The 25,461-nt window shown below is 44.2% G+C and overlaps 1 protein-coding gene across 1 annotated transcript in view; it reads right to left on the bottom strand.

Annotated features, from left to right (window-relative positions):
- Positions 1-25,461, bottom strand: part of prmt3 (protein arginine methyltransferase 3) — a 209,185-nt gene that overhangs the window by 85,624 nt on the left and 98,100 nt on the right. The window contains exons 11-13 of the mRNA XM_078220999.1: positions 18,377-18,455; positions 10,599-10,786; positions 817-903 (exon numbers count right to left, since the gene is read on the bottom strand). Of these exons, the coding sequence (XP_078077125.1) occupies positions 817-903; positions 10,599-10,786; positions 18,377-18,455 (354 nt within the window). The remainder of the gene's footprint in view (positions 1-816; positions 904-10,598; positions 10,787-18,376; positions 18,456-25,461) is intronic.

Genomic DNA, 25,461 nt, shown 5'->3' with positions numbered 1-25,461 from the left:
CAGAATACTGCATGCTTTGCATTTAACTGCTCTCTCCACCTGTCTTGCCAACTTCAATGATCTATGCACATATACACCCAGGTCCCTCTGCTCCAGTTCCCTTTTTAACATTTTACCCCTTATTTTATATTGTCTCTCCATGTCCTTCTCACCACAATGTATCACCTCGCACACCTCTGCATTGAAAATCATCTGCCACCTATCTGTCCACTCCACCAACTTGTCTCTGTGCCTCTGAAGTTCCACGCTGTTTTCTTCACAGTTTACAATGCTTCCACATTTTGTATCATCCACAAACTTTGAAACTATCCCCTGAACACCAAGATCTAGATCTTCAATGTATATCTGGAAAAACAAGAGTCCCCATAGCGACTCCTGGGAATCAGCATTACAAACCTTCCTCCAGCCCAAAAAATATCCACTGACCATTACTCTCAGCTTCCTATTATTCAGACAACTTTGTTTCCATGTTGCTGCCGTCACTTTATTCCATGAATTGGGAACCTCATTGTAATATACAAGGAAATAATGGAAGTAACTATGAAAGGCAAAACAGTGGCAAGAAACATTGTTAACAGACCCATAAATATGCCTAACATTTGATTGCAGGCAGTTGTGATGGAATTAACAAACTGGCATGATTTAACTTGATTAAGATGTATAACCACTCAATGAACAAAGCAAATACCTATAGCTATTTCTTTAAACATTAATTCACTTCATTACTCGACTATTACCAAATTAATTTACATCAGTAAGTAGATGTATCCATCTTCTAGTTCTAATTTGGTTTTCAGTTGAAGTGAACCAACTCACCACACATTCGTGATCCTCTGTTATCTTCAGTGAGAATTCAGAGGTAAAATCCAGATCTGAAATTCTGACTGTATTGCAGTCTATTGCCTGGAAAACAAGGGAAGGTTTCCAGGGAAGTATTCATTAATACACCAACACAACCGAATAAACAAGCCATATTACGACAGAACAAACAGAATATCGCATATCCCATTTTCTCACACTATGTAACTTGGTGTTCTGTTGGGGCTGCACGGTGGCACAGTGGTTAGCGCTGCTGCCTCACAGCGCCAGGGACCTGGGTTCGATTCTGGGTGACTGTCTGTGAGGAGTCTGCACGTTCTCCCCGTGTCTGCGTGGGTTTCCTCCAGGTGCTTTGGTTTCCTCCCACACTCCAAAGATGTGCGGGTTAGGTGGATTGGCCATGCTACATTGTCCCTTAGTGTCAGGGGGATTAGCAGGGTCAATTTATGGGGTTATGAGGATAGGGCCTGAGTGGAATTGTTGTTGGTGCAGACTCGATGGGCCGAATGGCTTCCTTCTGCACTATAGGGATTCTATGATACTCTGAAAACTGCAAAAACAGGATTCCAAACTGTCCCATCTGGTTTCTAATGCCACATTCATTGACTCAAGCCAAGTTTGTGTACTATGAAGTTCTGACTCTGAGAGCAAGGCCACTTCGGAATTCATTCTGAACAACCTGATAATTTTCCAACATTGTTTCGATGTTGGTCGAGTAATTCAACTCAGCAGTAATATCTTAAATATATTCCAATGTTCTTAATGTATTGCTGTTTCACCATTAGTTGCAACACTGATTGATGTAAAGTCCATATTTCAGAACTGCAGCACCAATGACTATCATAAAAAACAATTTCATACACAAAGATCACTTCGCACAAATAATACAACTTTAGTATATGCTACATAGTTCACACAGATTGTTAATAAGCGTCGGAATTCTACCGCCCCACCCTCCACTGGAGTCGGAGTGGGCGAGGGGTGGTCAATAGGAAGGTCCGTTGACCTCAGGTGGGATTTTCCAGTCTTGGGTCAAGCAAAGCTGTAAAACCCCGCCCAAGGAGTCAATAATCACCTGATCCAGTTCAAGGCATTTTTGATATAAATTAGCACTGCATTTTAAATCTCCCTTTCTCGTTTGTACAAAACAATCCTGTGCGTCCAAAGGAAGTTGAGCATAACAAAAGGGGATATCATACAGACACAATAAGTGTAAATTAGCTGGAATCAATCCCTTGACTCTTGATGCTTTTCCTGAACCAGTGTTAAACATTACTCTTGAATGATACACTTATGGTCTTGATTGAGGGCAACGGTCAGAAGGAGTAGTCAACATCACTTGCGATCCGAGATGTTCCTGGAATACGATACGGCAAAAGTGCTCCCCTTCAAGTTTGCATTCTTCTGGCCTCTTGCATCCATTAACTCCGTTTACACTTTCCGCCTCCTTGGAAAAGCAGCCAACATAAACAGGGACCCCATATACCCCGGACATACTCTCTTCCACTTTCTTCAGTTGCAAAAAAGATACAAAAGTCTGAGATTCCAGGCCAACTCTCTCAAGAACAGCTTCTTCCCTGATGCCATCAGACTTCTGAATGGACCTACCATATATTAAGCTGATCCTTCTCCACACCCCAGCCAAGACTGAAACACCACGTTCTGATCTTTCTCCACACCCGAGCTATGACTGTAACACTACATTCTGCACCCTCTCCTTTCCTTCCCATGAACAATATGCTTTGTCTGTATAGTGCGCAAGAAACAATACTTTTCACTGTATATTAATACATGTGACAATAATAAATCAAATCAAATCCACAACTAATTTTGGGCATGTGTTGGAAACTTATTACACGTAGAGCACCTCATATTTGGTAACCTAGGGGCCGACTCTGTGCCAGGTTTTGGAACACACCGGTTTTCGGAAAAATAATAATCAGAATCCATTTATTCAGTGAAGAGGAGACACAGGAAAACCAAATGATATTACTGAAAGCCACTTTATGTTAATGGCCATGTCATTACTCACATTATTTCACTTCTCACTCATTGGATCTAATAACTCTTTCATGCCTCCCCCACTCCCCGTTCTAAGTGTACCCTGTTTAAAAACAGAAAGGATGAATCAAACTGAAGAGTTGTTAAATATACCCCATTGTTGGAACTGAAAATTAAACATCAAGCGCACAAAGTCAATCAATACTTGGAACTCCAACGCTCCAATGCAGCAACTTCTCAAACATTTCCGAACTGGGTTAAAGTTTATGGTTTATTTATTCGTCACAAGTCAGGCTTCCATTACATTGCAATGAAGTTACTGTGAAATTCCCTAATCGCCACACTCCGGCGCCTGTTTGGGTAAATGCACCTAACCAGCACGTCTTTCAGATTGGTTGGGTTGGGTGGAGGGGCGTCAACGTTCCCTGAGTAACTTGGAGCTCAGGAAGAAAATGTCCCGGTTTTGGAAGCCTGCATGTCGTCAGATTTGAGGTACGCTACCTGTACATCTCTGTCTAATTCTACGGTGTTTCCATCAGTAAACCCTCTGCATCAAACATATCGGACAGGTTCACTGATGCTTTTTTTAAAATATTCATCTGTCGGATGTACGTATCTCTGGCAAGGTCAGCATTTATTGTGCATCTGCAAGTGACTATGAGAAGGTGAGCCAACTTTTTGAACCGCTGGAGTCTGTGTAGTGCAGATACACCCACAGTGTATCTGTTGTTAGGGTGGGAGTTCCAGATATTTTACTTTACTGCAAAAGGAATCCAATTTCTGATTTGTGAGTTATACAAACCAACAACAGTCATAGTTCAGTTGTTAACCTTTTAGGACAGAGATGAGAACTTTTTTCTCTCAGCATTGTGCGACTTTGGAATTCTCTGCCTCAGTAAACAGCGGAGGTAGGGTCGTTGAATGTTTTTAAGGGGGAGGTAGAAAGATTCTTGTTGGGCAAGCGAATCAAAGGTTATTGGGGGCGGGGTGGGGGGTAGATGCGAATGAGCAATTGGAAACACAAATAGATTGACCATGATCTTATTAGCAGGCTCAAGGGGCTGAATGGCTTACTTTTGTCCTAATTTGTCTATTCGTATGAATTCTCCACAGATATCGGCTGACCTGCTGAGTGTTTCAGCTCCAATGAAGGATCACCCTGACTCGAAATAATGGTTCTATCCTCTCTCCACAGATGCTGTCAGACCTGCTGAGTTTCTCCAGCATTTTTCTGCTTTTGTTTCAGATTCCAGTGTCCGCAGTATTTTGCCTTTATCCAGCATTTTCTGTGTTGTATTCAGATTTCCTAGCGCTGCAATATTTTGGTTTTCATCCACAGATCCACGTCACAGGGCTGATAAAAGATTCCTTATATTGTTCAACCTTTCCAGCTTCACCTCTTGTAGATGGGAATAAGGAATTTGAAAAACAGAAACAGATTACTGAATGGCGGAGCAGGCTCAGAGGGCAGTATGGCCTGCTCGAGGGACAGAATGGCCTGCTTGAGGGGCAGAATGGCCTGCTCGAGGGACAGAATGGCCTGCTCGAGGGGCAGAATGGCCTGCTCGAGGGGCAGAATGGCCTACTCGAGGGGCAGAATGGCCTGCTCAAGGGGCAAAATGGCCTGCTCCAGCTCCTAATTCGTATGTTCAAATGCAACTTGGCCATAAAATTGGTAAACCGTGATGACTGATGCTGTAGGTGAATAACTTTAGACTCGTGGTCATGTGCAAAGCTGTGTCTAGTAACCATATAACAAAGACATTGTGAGAACGAGCAGACAATTGAGTACAAACTGCACAACCAGTGAAGTGATTTTTCAGGAGCTGATTGATGGAAAGCTTAGTGTACATCTCTTACTTATGACTATTGCGTAAAGCAGTCAACCCCACTGAAGGATGAGGTGATGCAATATAAACTAAATGGTACAATGTTATAAAGGGCTAAAGAGAAAGAGCTGGCCGGCAGGAACTAACTAGATGGTTCTTTCAAGGAGCCAGCTGGGATGAGATTGAGCAAATGAAAGCTAACGTTGCTTTTGTTTTTTAAATTCCTCATCCTCGTCTCCAAGTGATGGGCTGAATGGCCTCATTCTGTGCTGTACAATTCTCTAAAGCTCATTTCATTAGAGCTGCCACATTGTTGAAAGATCAAAAGGAACACAATTTAAAGCATAATGTGAATCAGTTTCGTCATCGCAAACTCCCCAAACACAAGGATGACTAATTTTACTTTGGATTCATTTTATTTACATATTAAATGAGAATTACAGGTTCTTTTCATTAATTGTCTCCATTTGATGTTTAACCTAATGAAATTGGATTTCAAGGAACTGTGGAAACATTCCCTAAAGGCATTCTGTGCGGCTGAGTGCATTTCACAACAGTGATAAATAAGAGTTCTACACCAACCTTTGTATTATTCAGCTACTTAAACATCAATATGGAGCTTCTACGCCACAGCAAAAAAGCATTAGATCAAGCAAATGAAAGCTAACATTGTTATTTTCTGACACTTTAAGAAGTACGTACTTGTAAGGAATATAAACCAGGAAAACATTCCTTTGGGCAAATGAACACGTGGAAGTACCTAGCCTTAATGTCACTCACTGACGTTTCATTCATTATAAAACCACTGTCCGTTAAATGCTCATGTGCTGCAGAGTGTGAAATAGAATCTATAATAAATTACCCAGAGACCACTGCCCATATTTTAACCACCGCATTGTTCTTAGCAATGTTTAGCTAATTTCAATCCGGCTTTCTTTATGTAAACTTGTCAAGTCTTAGATCCAGACATGGATTAATAAATGGCGACTCATTGCTCCTAAAAACGAAGTGATGTTTGCATTGATGAGAATTAAGACTCTTTTACCATTGCCATGGAGGACTGCAGCAAAAAGGCCAAAGAGACTGATGGCTACCTCAAGGACAAGTTTGTGGCTTTTAGAGTGGGCAGGGATCCTAGAATCCAGTGTCAGGTAGGCAGCAAAGCAAGAATGTGATGGGGGAGGGTCACATATCAAGGTGGGGTGGTGGTGCCCCTAATGAGTGCAGAGCACCCCCTGAATGAGGTATCCCCTCCCTCCCTCCCCCACTTTCCACCTTTGCTCAGGTAAGCTTTTAAAAATGGCCTGCCCACTCTCACCAAACTGCCCTTGCCAACCTGCGTATGACTCAGGTCAATGGGCTTGTTAACATGCCTAAATTATGCTTAATTATTTAATGACAGTTGGGTGGGTTGTTGCCAATTTCAGTGTGCACCCACCTCGCATATTAGGGGGGTGAACCAGAGGCTGGGTGGGCAGGTGTTGAGCTGGCCACCTGGCCTACATTACCTGAAACCTCAAATCCAGCTTTGGGTGTAATTCTTTACTTTGATATGACCGTGCATCACGCTTTGCTGCGGTTAAACCATAACCAATCTCCAACCAACATCGTTAAAAACCAGACAGATTAAACATTCATCTGCTGTGCTTGCCGCAAAATAGTGGCCACACTTCAAAAGTAATGCATTAGCCGTCGAGCGCTGTTGAATATCCTGAGGATGTAAATATCGATACAATCTCTTGCCTCCTTATATATTTCATTCCTCTCCTTCTATGTGTCCGTGGCGGCTTCAATTTGTTACCCCTCCTCCCTCTGCCAATTTAGAACTGCTGAACCCAGATCACAGGTCTCAATTTATTTAAGTTTTATTTATTAGTGTCACAAGTAGGCTTACATTAACACTGCAATGAAGTTACTGTGAAAATCCCCTGGTCGCCACACTCTGTGTTGGCTGTCCAAATACACTGAGGGAGAATTTAGTTTGGCCAATGCACCTAACCAATACTGGAGTCCCAGCATTGAAGCTCAGACTTTTTCACTCAGCACTTACCCATCCTCACGCAAATATCAACCCGGGATCACATATTTATTGTTGCCTTTGTTTCAGATTATTTCTCATTGGCTGCAGTTTTAAATTTAAGCAGCAATATTTCTGTCCTTGATCTTTCGGAATGTATTTTTAAGTTTTATTCAAGTACTTGGGTCACTGTCTGTGCGGAGTCTGCCACGTTCTCCCCGTGTCTGCGTGGGTTTCCTCCAGGTGCTCCGGTTTCCTCCCACAGTCCAAAGATGTGCAGGTTAGGTGAATTGGCCATGCTAAATTGCCCCTTAGTGTCAGGGAGATTAGCAGGGTAAATCTGTGGGGTTACGGGGTGGCCTGGGTGGGATCATTGTCGATGCAGACTCGATGGATCGAATGGCCTCCTTCTGCACTGTAGGGATTCTATGGTAAACACGCTGATGTTAAAAACAAATAGCACAGCGGAAAGGATTACGGGCAGGATTTTACAGCCTCACTCGAGCGAGACCGGAAATTCCCGCCTGAGGTCAACGTTCCGTTTCCATTGTCCACACCTCGCCCATATCTCTTGGAAGTCCCAACGCAAGGACTCCATGGGAGTTTCCCAGGAAGTTTCAACTTCTGATGGGCAATTCTGCTGCACCAGAGCCCTCCAAAAAGCTCTCCAATTTTGAGTTAGTGTCGGTTTGCATATCTGGACAGTTACCTCAGAAATGTTAGACAGGAGAAAGGCATAAGCATATCTAACGCCTGGGTAACTCTACAACTGACCCACTGACTTCCTACTGAACACCCCATCCCACCCACTCCCCAACTTCCGACTACTCCACCCCGACCCACCAACTGCCCCTGACCCTTTGGCAGCATCCGTGTCTCTCTAACTACCCCCCAGTCCTCTGACATCGCCCTAGCCTCTGACTGCCCTGCTGACATCGAACTCAAATCCGAACCCCCCCAACTGATCTTCCCACCACCAACACCAACTGACCCTGTGACTCCCCCGACTGACCCTGTGACTCCCCTTAACCCTCCCACTGCCTCCCTCAGCCCTCCGACTCCCCCACTGACACCCGATTCATACCCGACTCCCCTAACTGAACCCCTGACCATCCCACTGCCCTGCCCCTCCCAATTCCCCTTCAACCCCCACTGGCATCTGACTCATACCACATCCTCCAACTGACCCTCCCATCATTTGACTCCCCACTGACCATCTGACTCCCCTCCAGAACCTCTGCCCCACCAGCACAGGGTGGGGGGCCCAACTCAACCAGCACTTTGCCGCCCTATCTAGCTGGCACTCAACCCACACTACCAACTTACCCGGCTGACACTCTACCCACCCTACCACCCTACCTAGCTGGCATTGTACCCACTTAGCTCACTTATTCACTTAGAGTGAAAACTAAACATCCCAAAGCTTTGCAGTGTATTGTTGAATGAAGGCTTACTAAAATAATTGCTGAGAAGAGAGCGAGGCTTGGCTTCCCCCCGACAATCCTGCAATAGAAGGATGGACTCCGAGAACAGGTACTGAAGGGGCCTGGTTCAGGAGTCCGAGCAAGAAACGCAAAGCTCTGGCAGTCACTGTCGACTGCCACTCCTTGGGAAGATAAAGCCCACAGCATTTAGTGTTCTCGTTGCAAAGCAGCATACTGGGAGCACTCCCTGTCTTAACTCCCCTTACTTGAAGAAGGGTGTAGTGGCATTGGAGGCAGTTCAGAGGAGGTTCACTAGATTGATTCCAGAGATGAGGGCTTTGTCATATGAAGAGAGATTGAACAGTTTAGGCCTACATTCTCTAGAATTTAGAAAAATGAGGGTAGATCAAATTGAGGTATACAAGATGATAAAAGGTATGGATAAAGTAGATGTGAAGCGGATGCTTCCCCTTGTGGGGCATTCTAGGACAAGAGGTCATAGTCTTAGGATAAGGGGTAGCAAATTTAAAACAGAGTTGAGGAGAAACTATTTCTCCCAAAGGGTTGTGAATCTGTGGAATTTTCTACCCCAAAGTGCGGTGAATGTTGGGACAGTGAGTAAATTTAAGGAGGAGTTATAAAGATTTTTAATTGGCAGTGAGTTGAAGGATTATGGGGAGAAGACAGGAAAATGGGGATGAGAAGTATATCAGCCATGATCGAATGGCAGAGCAGACGTGATGGGCCGAATGGCCTAATTCTGCTTCTATATCTTATGAACTTGGTCGGGCAAAGGTGGTGGGGAGAAAGCCAAGGCACGATGCTTCCATTAGATCAAAAAAAACAAGAGTTCAGCAGAGGTGTTCAAAATGGTGAAGGTTTTTGATGGACTGGATAGGGAGAAACTTTTTCCACTGGCAGGAGGGTTGATGAGTCGAGGGCACACGGTTAAAGAAATCGGTAACAGAAGCAGGGGAAGAAGAAGGGATTTTCTTTATCCAGTGAGATGATGATCTGAAATGTGCTTCCCGAAAGAGCAGTGGAAGATTCACTCGTAATTTTCAAAAGCAAATCAGACAATTTCTTAATCACAATAGCTCTGTTATCCTTTAACTCGGTGGTGATACAAATATTTTTCCGTTAAATGTATGATTCATTAATTGTTTCACAGTGGAGGCTGAAAATGAATTAAGATTTTTAAGACAATCATGTTTCTTTCTTTTAAATGCAGTGCTGCAATCTTCCCCAAACACCATTTTTCCGAAATCTCGGCTTGCTTCAAGATAGCACAATGCTGCTGTAAGCAGGAACCAATTTCCTGTTTTACGCTCCATTGGTATTTGTGAAAAAAAACCTGTTTATGTGACAGAATTTCTGTTCTGGGTTGCTCTCCGGCACACATTGAGAGATGACAGATCATCACACAATGCACAAAGCGGGAACTCTCAGGCTCAGCCGAGCTTGGCGCTACCTGGCAGTTTATGTTCCAACACGGGACTGCAGCGGCACCCTGCCTAATCAACGTGAACCATTCCAGCTTTTATCCCTGACGGTGAAGCCTGTTCATGATCCCGACAGCTTGCATTTATTTCTGCCATGAAGACGTGTTGGTTAGGTGCATTGTCCATGTTAAATTCTCCCTCAGTGTACTCGAACAGGCGCCGGAGTGTGGGATTTTCACAGTTACTTCACTGCAATGTAAGCCTACTCCAACAAACTTTTTCATCTCCCTTTTTTAACACTTATGGACAAAATAAAAAATGCTTCTGTTCCTGCATGAAGAAGGGACAGTGACCCAAGCCGGGCCTCAGGCACATACATACCTTGATGGTACAGGGCCACAAAATGAAGGTGTCGGGGTTAAGCAATTCCATCTCAGCTTCTGGAATCACTGCCTTCTTCACGCAGGAACAGAGGCATTTGTCCTCTCTTTGGCTCCCATAGTTTAGCCTCTTGTTGTCCCCTTTGTTCTCCTTTTCTCCCCTATTCTTCTTCCTGTCAGGCACCTTTGGAAATTTATGTTCCTCTCCGTCCCTGGTTGTCTCTATCATTCATTCTTCCTTTATTTAATCACTGTTTTTTTTCTGCCGGTCCACCCAAGGGTGGCACGGTGGCACAGTGGTTAGCACTGCTGCCTCACAGCGCCAGGGATCCGGTTTCGATCCCCGGCTTTGGTCACTGTCTGTGCAGAGTCTGCACGTTCTCCCCGTGTCTGTGTGGGTTTCCTCCGGGTGCTCCAGTTTCCTCCCACGGTCTGAAAGACGTGCTGGTTAGGCGCATTGGCCATGCTAAATTCTCCCTCAGTGTACCCGAACAGGCGCCGGAGTGTGGCAACTAGGGGATTTTCACAGTAACTTCATTGCAGTGTTAATGTAAGCCTACTTGTGACACTGATAAATAAACTTTAAACTTGTGACACCAATAAATAAACTTTTTTTAAAAATTGTGTCAACAACGTCTTCACCATCTTATCTGATGAATACCCCTGGCTGGCAGAGCAATACATACCTTGATGGTGCAGGGCTCCGAAATGAGGGTGTCAGGGTTTAGCACTTCCACCACAGCTTCTGGGATCACTGCCTTCTTCATGCAGGACATCTTAAAGCCGTACACATCCTCCCAGAAAGCTACTCGTTCATCATGCTTCTTCCTGTCTCCCACTGCTACCAGGCTAATGGTGCAGATATCGGGGTACACTGCAAGGAAGCATTAAGTGCATTAAGTTGACTGCAGAGGGGGAAAAAAACACCAGATCGCTAAACTTGGACTCTTGATAATTTGCATTCTAATTTATTGGATCTCAAACGGACCGGAGTTAGTGACAAACGTCTCATGCCATGAGACATAAAATGCCATTGATCTTATATAACACAGCGGGCAATCGACTAAGGTGATACCATTGTAGCAGGAATCTTTTCCCAAGGCTAAATGCAGGCTTGTGTTTTCAATTAGCTCACAAAGCTTATTGCTACATTTCCTCCTCTAACCTTACACAAGGTATTCATGAGCCGAGTGGGAGATCTGAAGGAAATCTATAATATGTATGCTGTGGGGTTGGTGTCGTTTTTTTAAGAAAACATCTCAAATCGAATCTATATTTATAAATCGTTACGTCCGGCCTTTCAAGATCGGGGGGTGGGGGAGAAAAGAGACAATAATTGTCACCCTGCTGCCTCTGCTCCATAGACCTTTAAACTTCCCAACACAACATATTTGTCACTTCATTCTTTTCTTATTAGCGCAGTAATTGAATAATTATTACTGCACACGGGCAGAATTAACAACGCGTTGATTGGACAGGGAGTAAGAGCTCTCTGGGCTGCTCACAATGATTCACAGCAATGACATCTGCGTCCTTCTCGATTCACTGCCCAAAGCTAGCTCTCCTTTCACTGAAGCTCACGTGGCTGATTTCATAGAATCATAGAATCCCCACGTGCAGAAGGAGGCCATTCAGTCTATCGAGTCTGCATAAGAGGACTCACCGAAAGAGCATCCACTCAGGCCCTATCCCCATAACCCCACATTTGATTTGATTTATTATTGTCACATGTATTAGTATACAGTGAAAAGTATTGTTTCTTGCGCGCTATACAGACAAAGCATACCGTTCCTAGAGAAGGAAATGAGAGAGTGCAGAATGTAGTGTTACAGTCATAGCTATGGCGTAGAAAAAGATCAACTTAATGCGAGGTAGGTTCATTTAAAAGTCTGATGGCAGCAGGGAAGAAGCTGTTCTTGAGTCGGTTGGTGTCTCAGACTTTTGTATCTTTTTCCCGACAGAAGGAGGTGGAAGAGAGAATGTCTGGGGTGCGTGTGGTCCTTAATTATGCTGGCTGCTTTGCCGAGGCAGTGGGAAGTGTAGACAGAGTCAATGGATAGGATGCTTGTTTGTGTGATGGATTGGGCTACATCCACAACCTTTTGTAGTTTCTTGCAATCTTGGGCAGAGCAGGAGCCATGCCACGCTGTGATACAACCAGAATGAATGCTTTCTGTTTACCCCATTAATCCCCGAACCTAGACATCTTGAGACACTAAAGGACAATTTAGCATCGTCAATCCACCTAACCAGCACAAGTTTGGACTGTGGGAGGAAACCTGAGCACCCAGAGGAAACTCACACAGACAGGGGGAGAATGGGTAAACTCCACATGGAGGCTGGAATTGAACCCGGGTCCCTGGAGCTGTGAGACAGCAGTGCCAACTACTGTGCCACCAAGCCGCCCCTGTAAAAGGGACGTTCTCTGTACTTTCAGAATGGCTCGCAAATCGCAGAACGTCGAGAATTGAAAGGAGCTAGTGCTCCAGGTTGAACGATATGTGCTCTTGTATCGGGCTTATAGTCAGTACAGCATACAGTGCAGGGTTTTCATGACATTTTGAAATAAAACTCTTCTCATTTTCTGCGCATTAATAGATCGGGTTTGTGTTTATAAAGGAGAACTTTGAGAGGACTTGCCTCCCTTTCATTTTTCAGATCATTTTTAAATTCCAGTTTTTGTTTTGGAACGCGGACACATTTTAAGTGGGTGTCAAAAAGAACCCTTGATATTAAGCCAGGACCCCAGCATAGCACATTCAAGCTGACTAATGACCACAGCAAATGTGATTTTTAATGTACATTCCATATAAAACATGCTGCGATCAGCAGCTACTTAGCACTAACTGCTCAGAACCCAGCACCCTCTCACAACTGTTATTTTTCACTAATAAAAAAATTGCCCCAGGAAATAAAAATAACGCAGAGTCCTGGCACAACTAGGCTTTCCAGGCAAGCTGCCTTGATGATTAGCCAAGCCTGACTAATGGATCCAACTGGGAGGATTCACACACACACACACATACACACTCCGAACTGATTCCTCTTTAGTCTCCAATCAAATATTACTCCAACAAACTGGGCTTGCGGATTCAGTATTGTTGTTTCTCTTGAAAGAAAAACTGGCCTTGTTTCACCGAATGGGCAATGTACTTCCACCTCACACAGCAGCTATGCAGGTTAGCCAACCTTGGGAAAAGATAATCCTATTCCCAGATGCAAGAACATCCTTTCACAAAACAAAAAATTACATCCAGTAATGCTCAATTTTTAACAGAAATGCGCTAACAAAGCACGCAAATATAGCTTTGGAAGATTTAATTCACTGGACATTTTTTTGACCACCTTGGGCAAGCCTTTCAGAGGATGATTGAGGCCGGACTAATACAGGAAGGCCCGGAATTCAAAAGCCCCCACCGGGCTTTTTTCCAGAGCACCGTATTGAGGATGAAATGGCTGCCTGCATGTGGTGGGTGAGGTAAAGGCCCCTCTCTTGAGGTGGATGGTTTAGGGGCACAATGGCTACAACTGAGCAAACAAGCCACACTGGGATGGAACAAACAGAATATTGCATATCCCACTTTCTCACCCTATGTAACTTGGTGTTCTATTTGGGGCGGCACAGTGGCGCAGTGATTGTTTCATAGCACCAGGGACCCAGGTTCAATTCCAGCCTTGGGTAACAGTTTGCACATTCTCCCTTTGTCTGCGTGGGTTTCCTCCCACACTCCAAAGATGTGCGGGTTAGGTTGATTGGCCATGGTAAATTGCCCCTTATTGTCAGGGGGATTAGCAGCGTAAATGCGTGAGGTTGTGGGAATAGGGCCTGGGTGGGATTGTGGTCGGTACAGATTCAATGGGCCGAATGGTCTCCTGTAGGGATTCTATTCTATAATGGTAAACAAGCAGCTGAATTTAACATTGAATAGTCTGTCTATTTAACACATGGAAAAAAATACATAAAAATCCCAGGATCCAAATCGAATTAAATTGAATTTGCTTGGTGAGTCCTTATCTGTTGAAGTTCGTTCCTTGTGTAACTCTGTTTGGTCATTGTGCTAGCTTGTATATCAATGTGACAGGAAGGGACTGAATCACCATGCTCTTCAGCCTTGCTATTTTGTCGCTCCGTGGATAGGCGGGTTGGGGGTTTAATAGGATTGAATAATTACCCAGACAACCTCTGCAGTCACATTCAACAATCACTAAAGAGAATTGATTGCGAAGACTTCAGAATTTTTAATGATGCCTCGTGAGGCTGTAATGAAAGTTAAGCGCCACTTTGATGTGTTTATATTTGAATTTAACACACTTCAGTGTATATTCCTTTACTGTAATAAAGTCAATGAGTGGGATTCTACGGCCTCACTCGACCCGAGACTGGAAAATCACACCCGAGATCAATGGACCTTCCCATGTTCCGCCCCTCGCCCACTCCGATTCCGATGGTGGGCGGGGCGGTAGAATTCCAGCGAGTGTGTCATTTTAGCCTCAGCTACATTGGCTGTTGACATGATGCTTTACAACTTAGCAAAGATGAGAAGGAATGGTTAGCAACATAAACCCCTTTCAATGCAAACCTCAACAGCATAATGTTAGATTGTACGTCCTGTTCACTGGTATAACAGATACTTAACATAATGCTATTAGGTTGCATGGACTTAACAACGGATGTTGACTTTTATGCAAAGAATGAGTAGAAACATCACGGGAGAGAAGTTCCAATTGTTAACGTGTAGGCTTTAAAAAAGCTGTACTCTTGCAAGCCTTCCAAAGATTATCCCGCTAAGTTTTAGAACCTATTTACTATTCATATCTAATAGCACCAGCTATTATCTATGGTCGACTTAACATTGAAAGATCTCCAGAAGGTGAATTTGATTTTGGCTCATCGCTATATTCCAAAAGCAAACTCCAATCCAGGGCAGAAAAGAAAAAGATATTTTTATCAGGACAAAGTTCCACCAACACCAAGTCCAAGATGCCAGGGGATGGGGAATGGGAGGGGCAGGAAGGGATAAGCCTCACACCAGCATTCACACCGTTCTGAACATTCAGCACCTATTGATTGAAGGGGTAGGGATTCAAATTAATTGCTTCTCTTACCACTTGCTTTAAAGGCAAGGAATTTCTCTCTTTAATCTAAGTAACCTTAAAACGATCTTGTGTAAGAAGTAAATCTAAAGAGCAGTCTTTAGACGTTTTGGTACAGCTGAGTCAAAGAGGTCTACAGCACAGAAAAGGCCCTTTGGCCCATCGTATCTGTGCCAGTCAAAGACAACCATGTAATTATTCTAATCCCATTTTCCAGCACTTGGCCCAGAGCCTTGGCATCGCAGGTGCACATCTAAATACTTCTTAAATTCTATGGGATTTTATTCTATAATGTTATGAGAGTCTTGCCTCCACCACCCTTTCAGGCAGTAAGTTCCTGACTCCCACCACCCTTTGTGTGAAAATTTGTTTTCACACATCCCCTCTAAATCTTCTGCCTCTTACCTTAAATCTAGGCCCCGAGTTATTGATTCCTCCACCTGAGGGAAAAGCTTTCTCCCGTCTGTCTATGCCTCTCATCATTTTATACATCTCAATCATGTCCTCCCTCAGTCTCCTCTGTTCCAAGGAAAACAACCCCAGTCTATCCAATCTCTCTTCACAGCTAAAACTCTCCAGCCCAGGCAACATCCTGGTAAATCTCCTCTGTACTCTTTCCAATGCTATCACATCCCTCCTAAAATGTGGATTCCAGAATCGCACACAATACTCCAGCTGCGGCCTAACTAATGTTTTACACAGTTCCAGCTTAACCTCCCTGCTCTTAAATTCTATGCCTCAGTTAATAAAGGCAAGTATACCCTATGCCTTCTTAACCACTTTATCCACCTGGTCCTGTTACCTTAAGGGACCGGTGTACATGCACACCAAGGTCTTTCTGATGCTCGGTGCTTCCTAGGGTCCTGCTGTTCATCATGTATTAATCCCTTGTCTTGTTTGTCCTGCCCAAGTGCATTACCTCACAATTATGCAGATTGAATTCCATTTGCCACTGATCAGCCATCTGACCAGCCTGTCTGTAGCCTGAGATTACAGGAGGATATCTTCCTATTGACCACCCCACCAATTTTCATATCATTCACAAACTTACTGATCAACCCTCCTACATTCAAGTCTAAATCATTTGTATAAAGCGTAAACAGCAAGGGCCCCAACACTCATCCCTGCAGGACCTCACTGGAGACAGGCTTCCAGTCAGAAAAACAGTCCCCGACCATCACTCTCTGCTTCCTGCCACTCAGCCAATTCTGGATCCAATTTACGACATTTCCTTGGATCCCACGGACTCTTACCTTAACAATCAGGTTCCCATATGGGACCTTATCAAAAGCCTTACTGAAGATACGTAAACTGCATCAAATGCATTGCACTCATCTACACACCTGGTTATCTCTTCGAAAAATCCAATCATGTTGGCCTCTCCTTAATGAAACCATGTCAACTGTTCTTGATTAATCCCTGCCTTCCAAATGCAGATTCATTCTGTTCCTCAGAATTGCTTCCAATAGTTCCTCCATCACTCAGCTTAGACTGACTGCCCTGTAATTTCCTGGTTTACCCCTTCCTCCTTTCTTGAATAATTGTACCACATTGGCTGTTCTCCAGTCCTCCGGCACCTCTCCTGCGGTCAGAGAGGAATTGATAATTATTGTGGGTGCCCCTCTCTTGCCTAACTCAACAGCCTGGGATACATTTCATCCGGACCTGGAGATTTATCTACTTTTAAGCCTGCCAGATCACTCAGAACCTCTTCTCTGTTTATATTAATTTATTTAATTGAATCATAGTACTCGCTGACTTCTATGCTCACATTGTCCCACTCACTGGACGGCACGGTAGCACAGTGGTTAGCACTGCTGCTTCACAGCTCCAGGGACCTGGGTTCGATTCCCGGCTTGGGTCACTGTCTGTGTGGAGTTTGCACATTCTCCTCGTGTCTGCGTGGGTTTCCTCCGGGTGCTCCGGTTTCCTCCCACAGTCCAAAGATGTGTGGGTTAGGTTGACTGGCCATGCTAAAATTGCCCCTTAGTGTCCTGAGATGTGTAGGCTAGAGGGATTAGCGGGTAAATATGTAGGGATATGGGGGTAGGGCCTGGGTGGGATTGTGGTCGGTGCAGACTCAATGGGCTGAATGGCCTCCTTCTGCACTGTAGGGTTTCTATGATTCTATGACTAGTGAACACTGACACCAAGCATTCATTTAGAAACCTACTCCGTCCTCTGGTACTATACACAAATTACCACTGTGGTCCTTAATGGGACCTACTCTTTCCCTAGTTATCCTTTTACCTGTACTGTACCTGTAAAACAACTTAATGTTTTCCTTTATTTTTATTCATTCGTAGTACATGGGCATCACTGGCTGGCCAGCATTTATTGCCCATCCTTAGTTGCCCTTGAGAAGGTGGTGGTGAGGCATAGGATTCTCATCATTTTGCATCATGATGCAGAGACAAGTTGTATTGGTTGAACGTAATACATCTCAGTTATTTTCAATTCATTCATGGGACATGGGTGTTGCTGGCTGGCCAGCATTTAATACCCATCCCTAGTTGCCCTTGAGAAGGTGGTGGTGAGCTGCCTTCTTGAATCGCTGCAGTCCACCTACTGTGGGTTGACCCACAATGCCTTTAGGCAGGGAATTCCAGGATTTTGACCCGGCGACTGCGAAGGAACGGCGATATATTTCCAAGCCCGGATGGTAGTGGCTTGGAGGGGAATTCCAGACCCACAACATGTTTTGACTCTTAACTGCCCTCTAAAATGGCCCAATAAACTTCACAGCGCCAGGGACCCAGGTTCTGTTCTGGCTTTGGGTGCCTGTCTGGGTGGAGTCTGCACATTCTCCCTGTGCCTGCATGAATTTTCTCCCAGTGCTCAGGTTTCCTCCCACAATTCAAAGATGTGCAGGTTAGGTAGATTGGCCATGTTAAATTGCTCTTTAGTGTCCCAAGATGTGTAGATTAGGTGGATTAGCCATGGGAAAGATACACTGTCAGAGAGTCGGTGCAGATTCGATGGGCCGAAAGGCCTCTTCTGCACTGTAGGGATTCTATGGATTCGTTGGAAATAACAGTATCCCACACTAACAACTTCCCCATTTACGTTCTTGATAAACCATCATGATTAATTATTTAATGTAAGTTTTAAAGGTCTTTAAAATAAAGAATGTGTGGATTCAACCCTAGATCTCCAAAAAAAAACACTTAAAGTGTTCTTCCTTTTGAAAGCCATTAAAGTAAATTGATGCCTGCGAGCTGTCAGTAATGGGGGCATATTTCATTTCTAGTGGAAACTTTCACAGTGGTGCATAGCACGGCATGAGAGGAATGCACATACGGCTTCCAAAAATCGACAGAGACAAGATTGAGTTTTATTTAATTTTTCTTCCCCTCCTCAAAACACAAACCTGCACCGCCTTCCATCAGGTACTTGTCCCGTGCGTATATGACCGAGTCCAACATCGATTCAAACAGCAGAAAATAACCCTGCGTGGAAAGAGATAGAAATTATTAATGAATGGCAGGTACAATTACAAACTCACAACTATTTATCTAGCTAAAAAGAATCAGTCCAAAAACCGAAAATAAATCCAAGTCACGTAAATATCATAACACATGCAGCCATTACGATGAATATTTCAATCATTCCAGACTATGATATTTTAATAAATGCAATTACTTCACAGGTTTGATTGATGATCAAATCTATAGCAAATATTAATGATATACTATCAGCAGTTCTGGGTACTACACCTTAGAAAGGATACGTTGGCCTTGGAAGAAGTGAGACATAGGCTGGAATTTTCCAGCAATTCAGGTCAGTGGGATCTTCCTGTCCCACTGACAGTGAACCCCCCCCCCCCCGCCTCCCCACCCACTGCGGGTTTCCCACGGAGAGGGTGAAATAGCTCCTCAGAGGTCGATGTCTCTTTACCAGATTTCCTTTGCAAACTCTATTCCACGCCTGGAGTGCTTCAAATACAAAGCCAGAGTCAGGAGTGTCAGCGGGCCTGACACTCCCATTTTTATATACAGGTAAGGCTCCCCCGATTGGGAAGGCAATTATAACACATGGGGTGGCACAGTAGCACTGCTGCCTCACAGCGCCAGGGACCCAGGTTCTGTTCCGGCTTTGGGTGCCTGCCTGTGTGGAGTTTGCACATTCTCCCCGTGTCTGCGAGGGTTTCCTTCCAGTGCTCTGGTTTCCTCCCACAGTTCAAAGGTGTGCAGGTTAGGTGGATCAGCCATGCTAAATTGCTCCTTAGTGTCTCAAGATGTACAGATTAGGGGAATTGGCCATGTTAAATTGCTCCCCTCTATCAGGGAGCCCATACTCCAAGAGACCAACTTCATGGGCCTTTTTAAAATGATTACAGAGGGGGAGTGCATTCAAGGGAAAACCCCGTTGACAATGGCAGGACCAGAAGATGCCACCACCGGTCAGTGGCGTGCCGCCTCCACGAAACACACAGCGGGTTGCACCGAAAATCCCATCCATAGACTTAACAAATTGATAGAGTTAAAGTGTAAGGAGCGATTACCCAATCTAGGATTATATTCCCTGGAATTTAGACGATTAAGGAGTGATTTGAAGTTTTCAAGATACTCAGGGCAATGGAGAGGGTAGTTGGAGGAAACAACATTTCCACTGGCTGGGGAGTCTGAGGAATAGTCTAAAAATTAAGAGCCAAGCCTTGCAGGACCAAAATTGAGGAAAACTTCCACATACAATGAGTTCTGAATGTTTGGAACCATCTTCTGCGAATTGTATTTGATGTTAGTCAACTGTCAATTTTAAACCTTAGATTTAAGTTTTTTGTTATTCTAGTACGGGGCAAAGATGGGCAAAAGGAATTAGAGCACGGATCAGCCATGATTGTACTGGATGCCGAAACAGACTTGGCCTAAATGGCCTACGTCCCGGTTCCGATGTAAAAGCTATAAGCTTCAAATCTCTTATTCCCACAAATCTGTTTTTTCAGAATGTTGCAAGAACACGCAATCTATCTTTGGTCAAACAGCCCAGCAGGATTAGGCTATCAGGTTTGGATGTGGGTGCTGCTGGCTAGACCAGCATTTACTGCATCTCCCAATGGCCCTTGGAAAAGGTGGTGGTGAGCTGACATCTTGAACTGCTGCAGATCTGTATGGTGTAGGTACGCTCGCCGTGCTGTTAGGGAGGGAGTTCCAGGATTTTGACACAGCGACAGTGCAGGATGGCGAGTGGCTCGGAGGGGAACCTCCAGGTGGTGGTGACCCAGGTGGCTGTCGCACTTGAACCTCTCGATGGTAGTGATCGTAGTTTGCAAGGTGCTGCCTGAGAAGTTTTGATGAGTTCAATTCCAACCTTGGGTCACTGTCTGTGTGGAGTTTGCACGTTCTCCCCGCGTCTGCGTGGGTTTCCTCCGGGTGCTCCGGTTTCTTCCCACAGTCCAAAGATGTGCAGGTTAGATGGATTGGCCATGCTAAATTGCCCCCTAAATTGTCAGGGGGATTATCAGAGTAAATACGTGGGGTTGTGGGGAAAGGGCCTGGGTGGGATTGTTGTCAGTGCAACCTCAACGGGCTGAATGGCCTCCTTCTGCACTGTAGGGATTCTATAATCTTGTAGACGGTACACACTGCTGCCAGTGTGGTGGAGGGTGTGAATTTTTGTGGGTGAGGTGCCAATCAAATGGACTGCTTTGCCCTGGATGGCGTCAAACCTCTTGACTGTTGTTGGAGCGGCACTCATCTAGGTAACTGGAGAGTATTCCATCACATATACAGTGTACATAAAGATATATAGGCCTCATAAAATTTCTTACCCAGATTTATGGTATAATTTAAACACTTGCATCCATCTATAGTGAGAGAATATATGGGAGCAAACTCTATCTGCCTTCCCCAGCTGGGTGGGAATTTGATGGATTTGAGTGACCAGAATTTGACGGAACCCACTTGATTTTCAATGGAATGCAAATTGGGCAGTTTCTAGTTATGGCAGACAACTAACATGGTCAGATCACTAGTTAGGCAGCAAAGGTGAAAATCCAACCCATAACGAGCATTTCTGGCATAAAACAGAAGAACTTAAAGGCTTTTTTGGCATATTGTCAATAGCATGCACAACCATTACTTGGAAGATGTCAGCTTTGAAAGCAATGAACATGTGGCTATTGTGCTCAAAACATTTGCTTATATGTCAGTCGGAAGGAAGACAAATAGCAGATGCTCGGAGGATCATTTTGTACTCTCACGATATTCTGCACCCTTTCCTTTCCTTCTCCCCTATGTACTTAATGAACGCGATGCTTTGTCTGTATAGCGCGCAAGAAACAATACTTTTCACTGTATCCCAATACAGGTGACATTCATAAATCAAATCAAATCACTGGATACAGGGGAGGTCTCAGAGGATTGGAGGCTTGCAAATATTTTGCCATTATTTTAAAAGGGTGCGAGGGATAGGCCGCTTTGTCTGACTTTGGTGGTAGACAAATTATTGGAAATAATTTTGAGAGGCAGGAGAAACTGTCACTAAGAAAGGCAGGGATTGATGGGGGATAGTCAGCATGGTATGTTAGGGGAAGATGCAGTATAATTTAGATAAGTGTGAGGTTATCCACTTTGGTAGCAATAATTGGAAGACACATTATTACTTGAATGGGTGTAAATTGGGAGAGGTGGATACTCAATAAGACCTTGGAGTCCTCGTGCATCAGTCGCTGAAAGTAAGCGCGCAGGTACAGCAGACAGTAAAGAAGGCAAATTATATGTTGGCCTTCATAGCGAGAGGATTTGAGTATAGGGATAGGGATGTTTTGCTGCAATTGCATAGGGTGTTGGTGAGGCCACACCTGGAGTACTGTGTGCAGTTTTGGTGTCCTTATTGAGGAAGGGTGTTCGTGCTATAAAGGGAGTACAGCGAAGGTTTACCAGGCTGATTCCTGGGATGGCAGGTCTATCATATGAGGAGAGACTAAGTTGGTTAGGATTATATTCACTGGAGTTTAGAAGAGTGAGAGGAGATCTCATGGAAAATTATAAAATTCTAACAGGGTTAGACAGGGTAGATTCAGAAAGAATGGTCCCAATGGTGGGGGGAGTCCAGAACTAGGGGTCATAGTTTGAGGATAAGGGGTAAATTTTTCAGAACTGAGGTGAGGAGACATTGCTTCACTCTGAGGGTGATGAATGTGTGAAATTCACTACCACAGAATGTAGTTGAGGCCAAAACATTGTCTGATTTCAAGAAGAAATTAGATATAGCTCTTGGGCTAAAGGGATCACGGGATATGGGAGGAAGAGGGGATCAGGATATTGAATTCAATTATCAGCCATGATCAAAATGAATAGCGGAGCAGGCTCAAAGGGCCGAAAGGCATACTACTGCTTCTAGTTTCTATCATGTCTTACTAACTTAACAGAATTGTTTGAGGAAGCACCAAGAAGAATTGATGAGGGGGTTTACAGAAGTGCTGCCAGGGCTTGAAAATTGCAGTGATGAGGAGAAACTGGATAGGCTAGCATTGTTTTCCTTCAAACAGAGGAGACTAAGGGGGTGACCTAATTGAGGTGTACAAAATTGCGAGGGGGCTTGATAAGGTAGCCAGGAAAGACTTGTTTCTCCAGCTGAGGGATAAATTGTCAGTGGTCATAGATTTGAAGTGATTGGTCGAAGGATTAGAGGAGACATGAGGAAAAACGTTTTCACCAGAGGGTGGGTGGGTGTTTGAAATTCACTGCCTCAGTTGGTGGTTGAGGCTGGAACATTCAACTCATTAAAAAAGATACCTGGATCTGCATCTGAAGAGTTGTAAGATGCAAGGCTATGGACCAGTGCTGGACAGTAGGATTAAAATGAGTGGCTAGTTTATTTTTGGCCAGCGCAGATATGAAGGGCTGAATGGCCTTTACCTGCACCATAACTTTTCAATGGCTCGGTGGTTCAGTACAGTGCCAATGGCTTTGTACATGGACAAAATTACAAAGGTGAAAAGTTTGTTTTTGAAATGGAGTATTGTTAAGCACCTGTCAAACCTTTGTCAATGTGGACAAATGCTTCTTAGAAATCTCACAACACCAGGTTAAAGTCCAACAGGTTTATTTGGTATCACGAGCTTTCGGAGCGCTGCTCCTTCATCAGGTGAGCAGTGCTTCGAAAGCTTATGATACCAAATAAACCTGTTGGACTTTAAACTGGTGTGTGAGACTTCTTACAATGCCCATCCCAGTCCAACGCCGGCATCTCCACATCATAGATTCTTAGAAATGACTTTGCTTCCAGCAATAAGCTGAAAATCTTACTGACCTAAATAGTAAAGTATTTGAGCCTTAAACTGCTTTCTCAGGTTGAATATCTCGCCACCGAAACTCTTGTTTGCGAGCGCTGTAAAGGTGACCGAAACTGTTTTATTTTTAGGTGCCCATGCCAACCACTTTCATTGGTTGGGCCACTGCCGTCAATCTCAGATTTATTAAGGTTGTCCCACTTCATTAGCCCTGTAACTGCAACATGTCAAGCCAATGAGACAACAGAGAAGCAAACCTTCCTGAAATGCCCCACTTCATCATTCAATTACCTTGTCAATGAAATATGTTAGATCATTGAGAAAGCCAAAACACTAGATCCATAATGAGCAAAACCAAGCAAAAAACTAAGACGCATCACTACATCTATGATCATGCAGAGTGATCATGACAGGCAATAATATTTTTAACTGGTAAATGGATACACATACAAAGAAATAATGAGAACCTTGAAAAAAAGGCTTTGGAAACAAAACCATGCTAATCAAGGCACAGCACAGAAATATCTTTTATTGCTCCTTCACCTGTGCTATTTGGCCCTTGACTGTGTTTCTTAGCTGCGAGAATTATGGAGGAGCAAAGGATTTGGGTGTCTATGTACACATCATTAAAAGTCAGTGGACAGTGATAAAAGAAATTAACCAGGGTGGCACGGTGGCACAGTGGTTAGCACTGCTGCCTCACAGCGCCAGGGACCCGTGTTCAATTCCGGCCTCGGGTCACTCTCTATTTGGAGTTTGCACATCCTCCCTGTGTCTGCATGGGTTTCCTCCGGATGCTCTGGTTTCCTCCCACAGTCCAAAGATGTGCATTTTAGGTGGATTGGCCATGCTAAATTGCCCCTTAGTGTCAGGGGGATTAGCAGAGTAAATACATGACGTTAAGGGGATAGGGCCCAGGTGAGATTGTTATCGGTGCAGACTCGATGGGCCAAATGTCCTTCTGCACTGCAGGGATTTTATGATTCTCTGAAGGTTGCCTTCATCTCAAGGGGTTTAGAATAGAAAAATTAGGAACTTGTGCTTTAGTTTGAGAAAACCTTGGTCAAATTCCAGCTTGGGTATTGCATTCAGTTTTGGGTACCACTCCCTGAGGAAAGATATGGTAGCCTTAGACAGGATACAATTCAGATTCATTAAACTGATACCAGAGCTTAAAGGGGCTACATTATGAAGATAGGTTGAACATTAACTCAGTTTGTATTCCTTGATTTAAGGATAATTTATTCAAAGTTTTAGAATGATCAAAACACTTGGTTCAGTGAATTAATAGTCGCTAGTGGGGCAAATCCAGAAAAGGAGGGCATTTTCCTAAAATTAGAGTCAGGCTATTTAGGAATGGAACCAGGAAGCATTTTCCCCACACGAAAGGTCACGGAAATCAAGGATCGCCATCTCAAAAGGCCATGGATCCTGGGAGTCAGTTGATGGTTCCAAGACAGGATTTTTCATTCAGCTAAGGGATCAAGGAATGTAAATCAAAGGTGGGTTGAAGGAAAGATCCACCATTACCCAACTGAACGGCAGAACAGATTTGAGGGGCTGAATGACCCACTTTAGTTCCTAATCTGAAAACTTCACATGCATTTAATATTCTAAGTACACACAATGTGACGTGGCAAAAATGTAACCCACCAGGCGTCAACCAAGTGCACAGACACCTGTGATTTGATAGGATTCACAAAATTCCATTAATCATAGAATCCTACAGTGCAGAAAGAAGGCATTCGGCCCATCGAGTCTTCACCGACCACAATCCTACCAGGCCCTATCCTCATAACCCCATGCATTTACACTAGCCATCCCCCTGACACCAAGAGCAATTTACCATGGCCAATCCACCTAACCTGCACATCTTTGCACTGTGGGAGGAAACCAGAGCACCTGGAGGAAACCCACGCAGACACGGGGAGAACGTGCAAACTCCACACAGACTGATCCGAGGCCGGAATTGAACCCGGGTCTCTGGCGCTGTGAGGCAGCAGTGCTAACCACTGTGCCACCATGCTGCCGATAGATTAGTCATGCTGATAGACATGGCATGTGTTGTTGGAAATCGTATGTTGTTATAAGCACCATGAAAAGTAACACTTATGCAGTCACAATAATGAAGAAGTTGAGTATGTTTATTCTGCTAGATTACTTCCGAGCTTTTTTTCAAAGCAAATCTATCCTGTGAAATACAAATACGCAAATTAAGC

This window comes from Mustelus asterias, chromosome 9 (assembly GCF_964213995.1).
Source record: "Mustelus asterias chromosome 9, sMusAst1.hap1.1, whole genome shotgun sequence".
Lineage (NCBI taxonomy): Eukaryota > Metazoa > Chordata > Chondrichthyes > Carcharhiniformes > Triakidae > Mustelus > Mustelus asterias.
The sequence above is the reverse complement of the archived record's forward strand: the minus strand, read 5'-3'. Positions and strand labels throughout refer to the sequence as shown.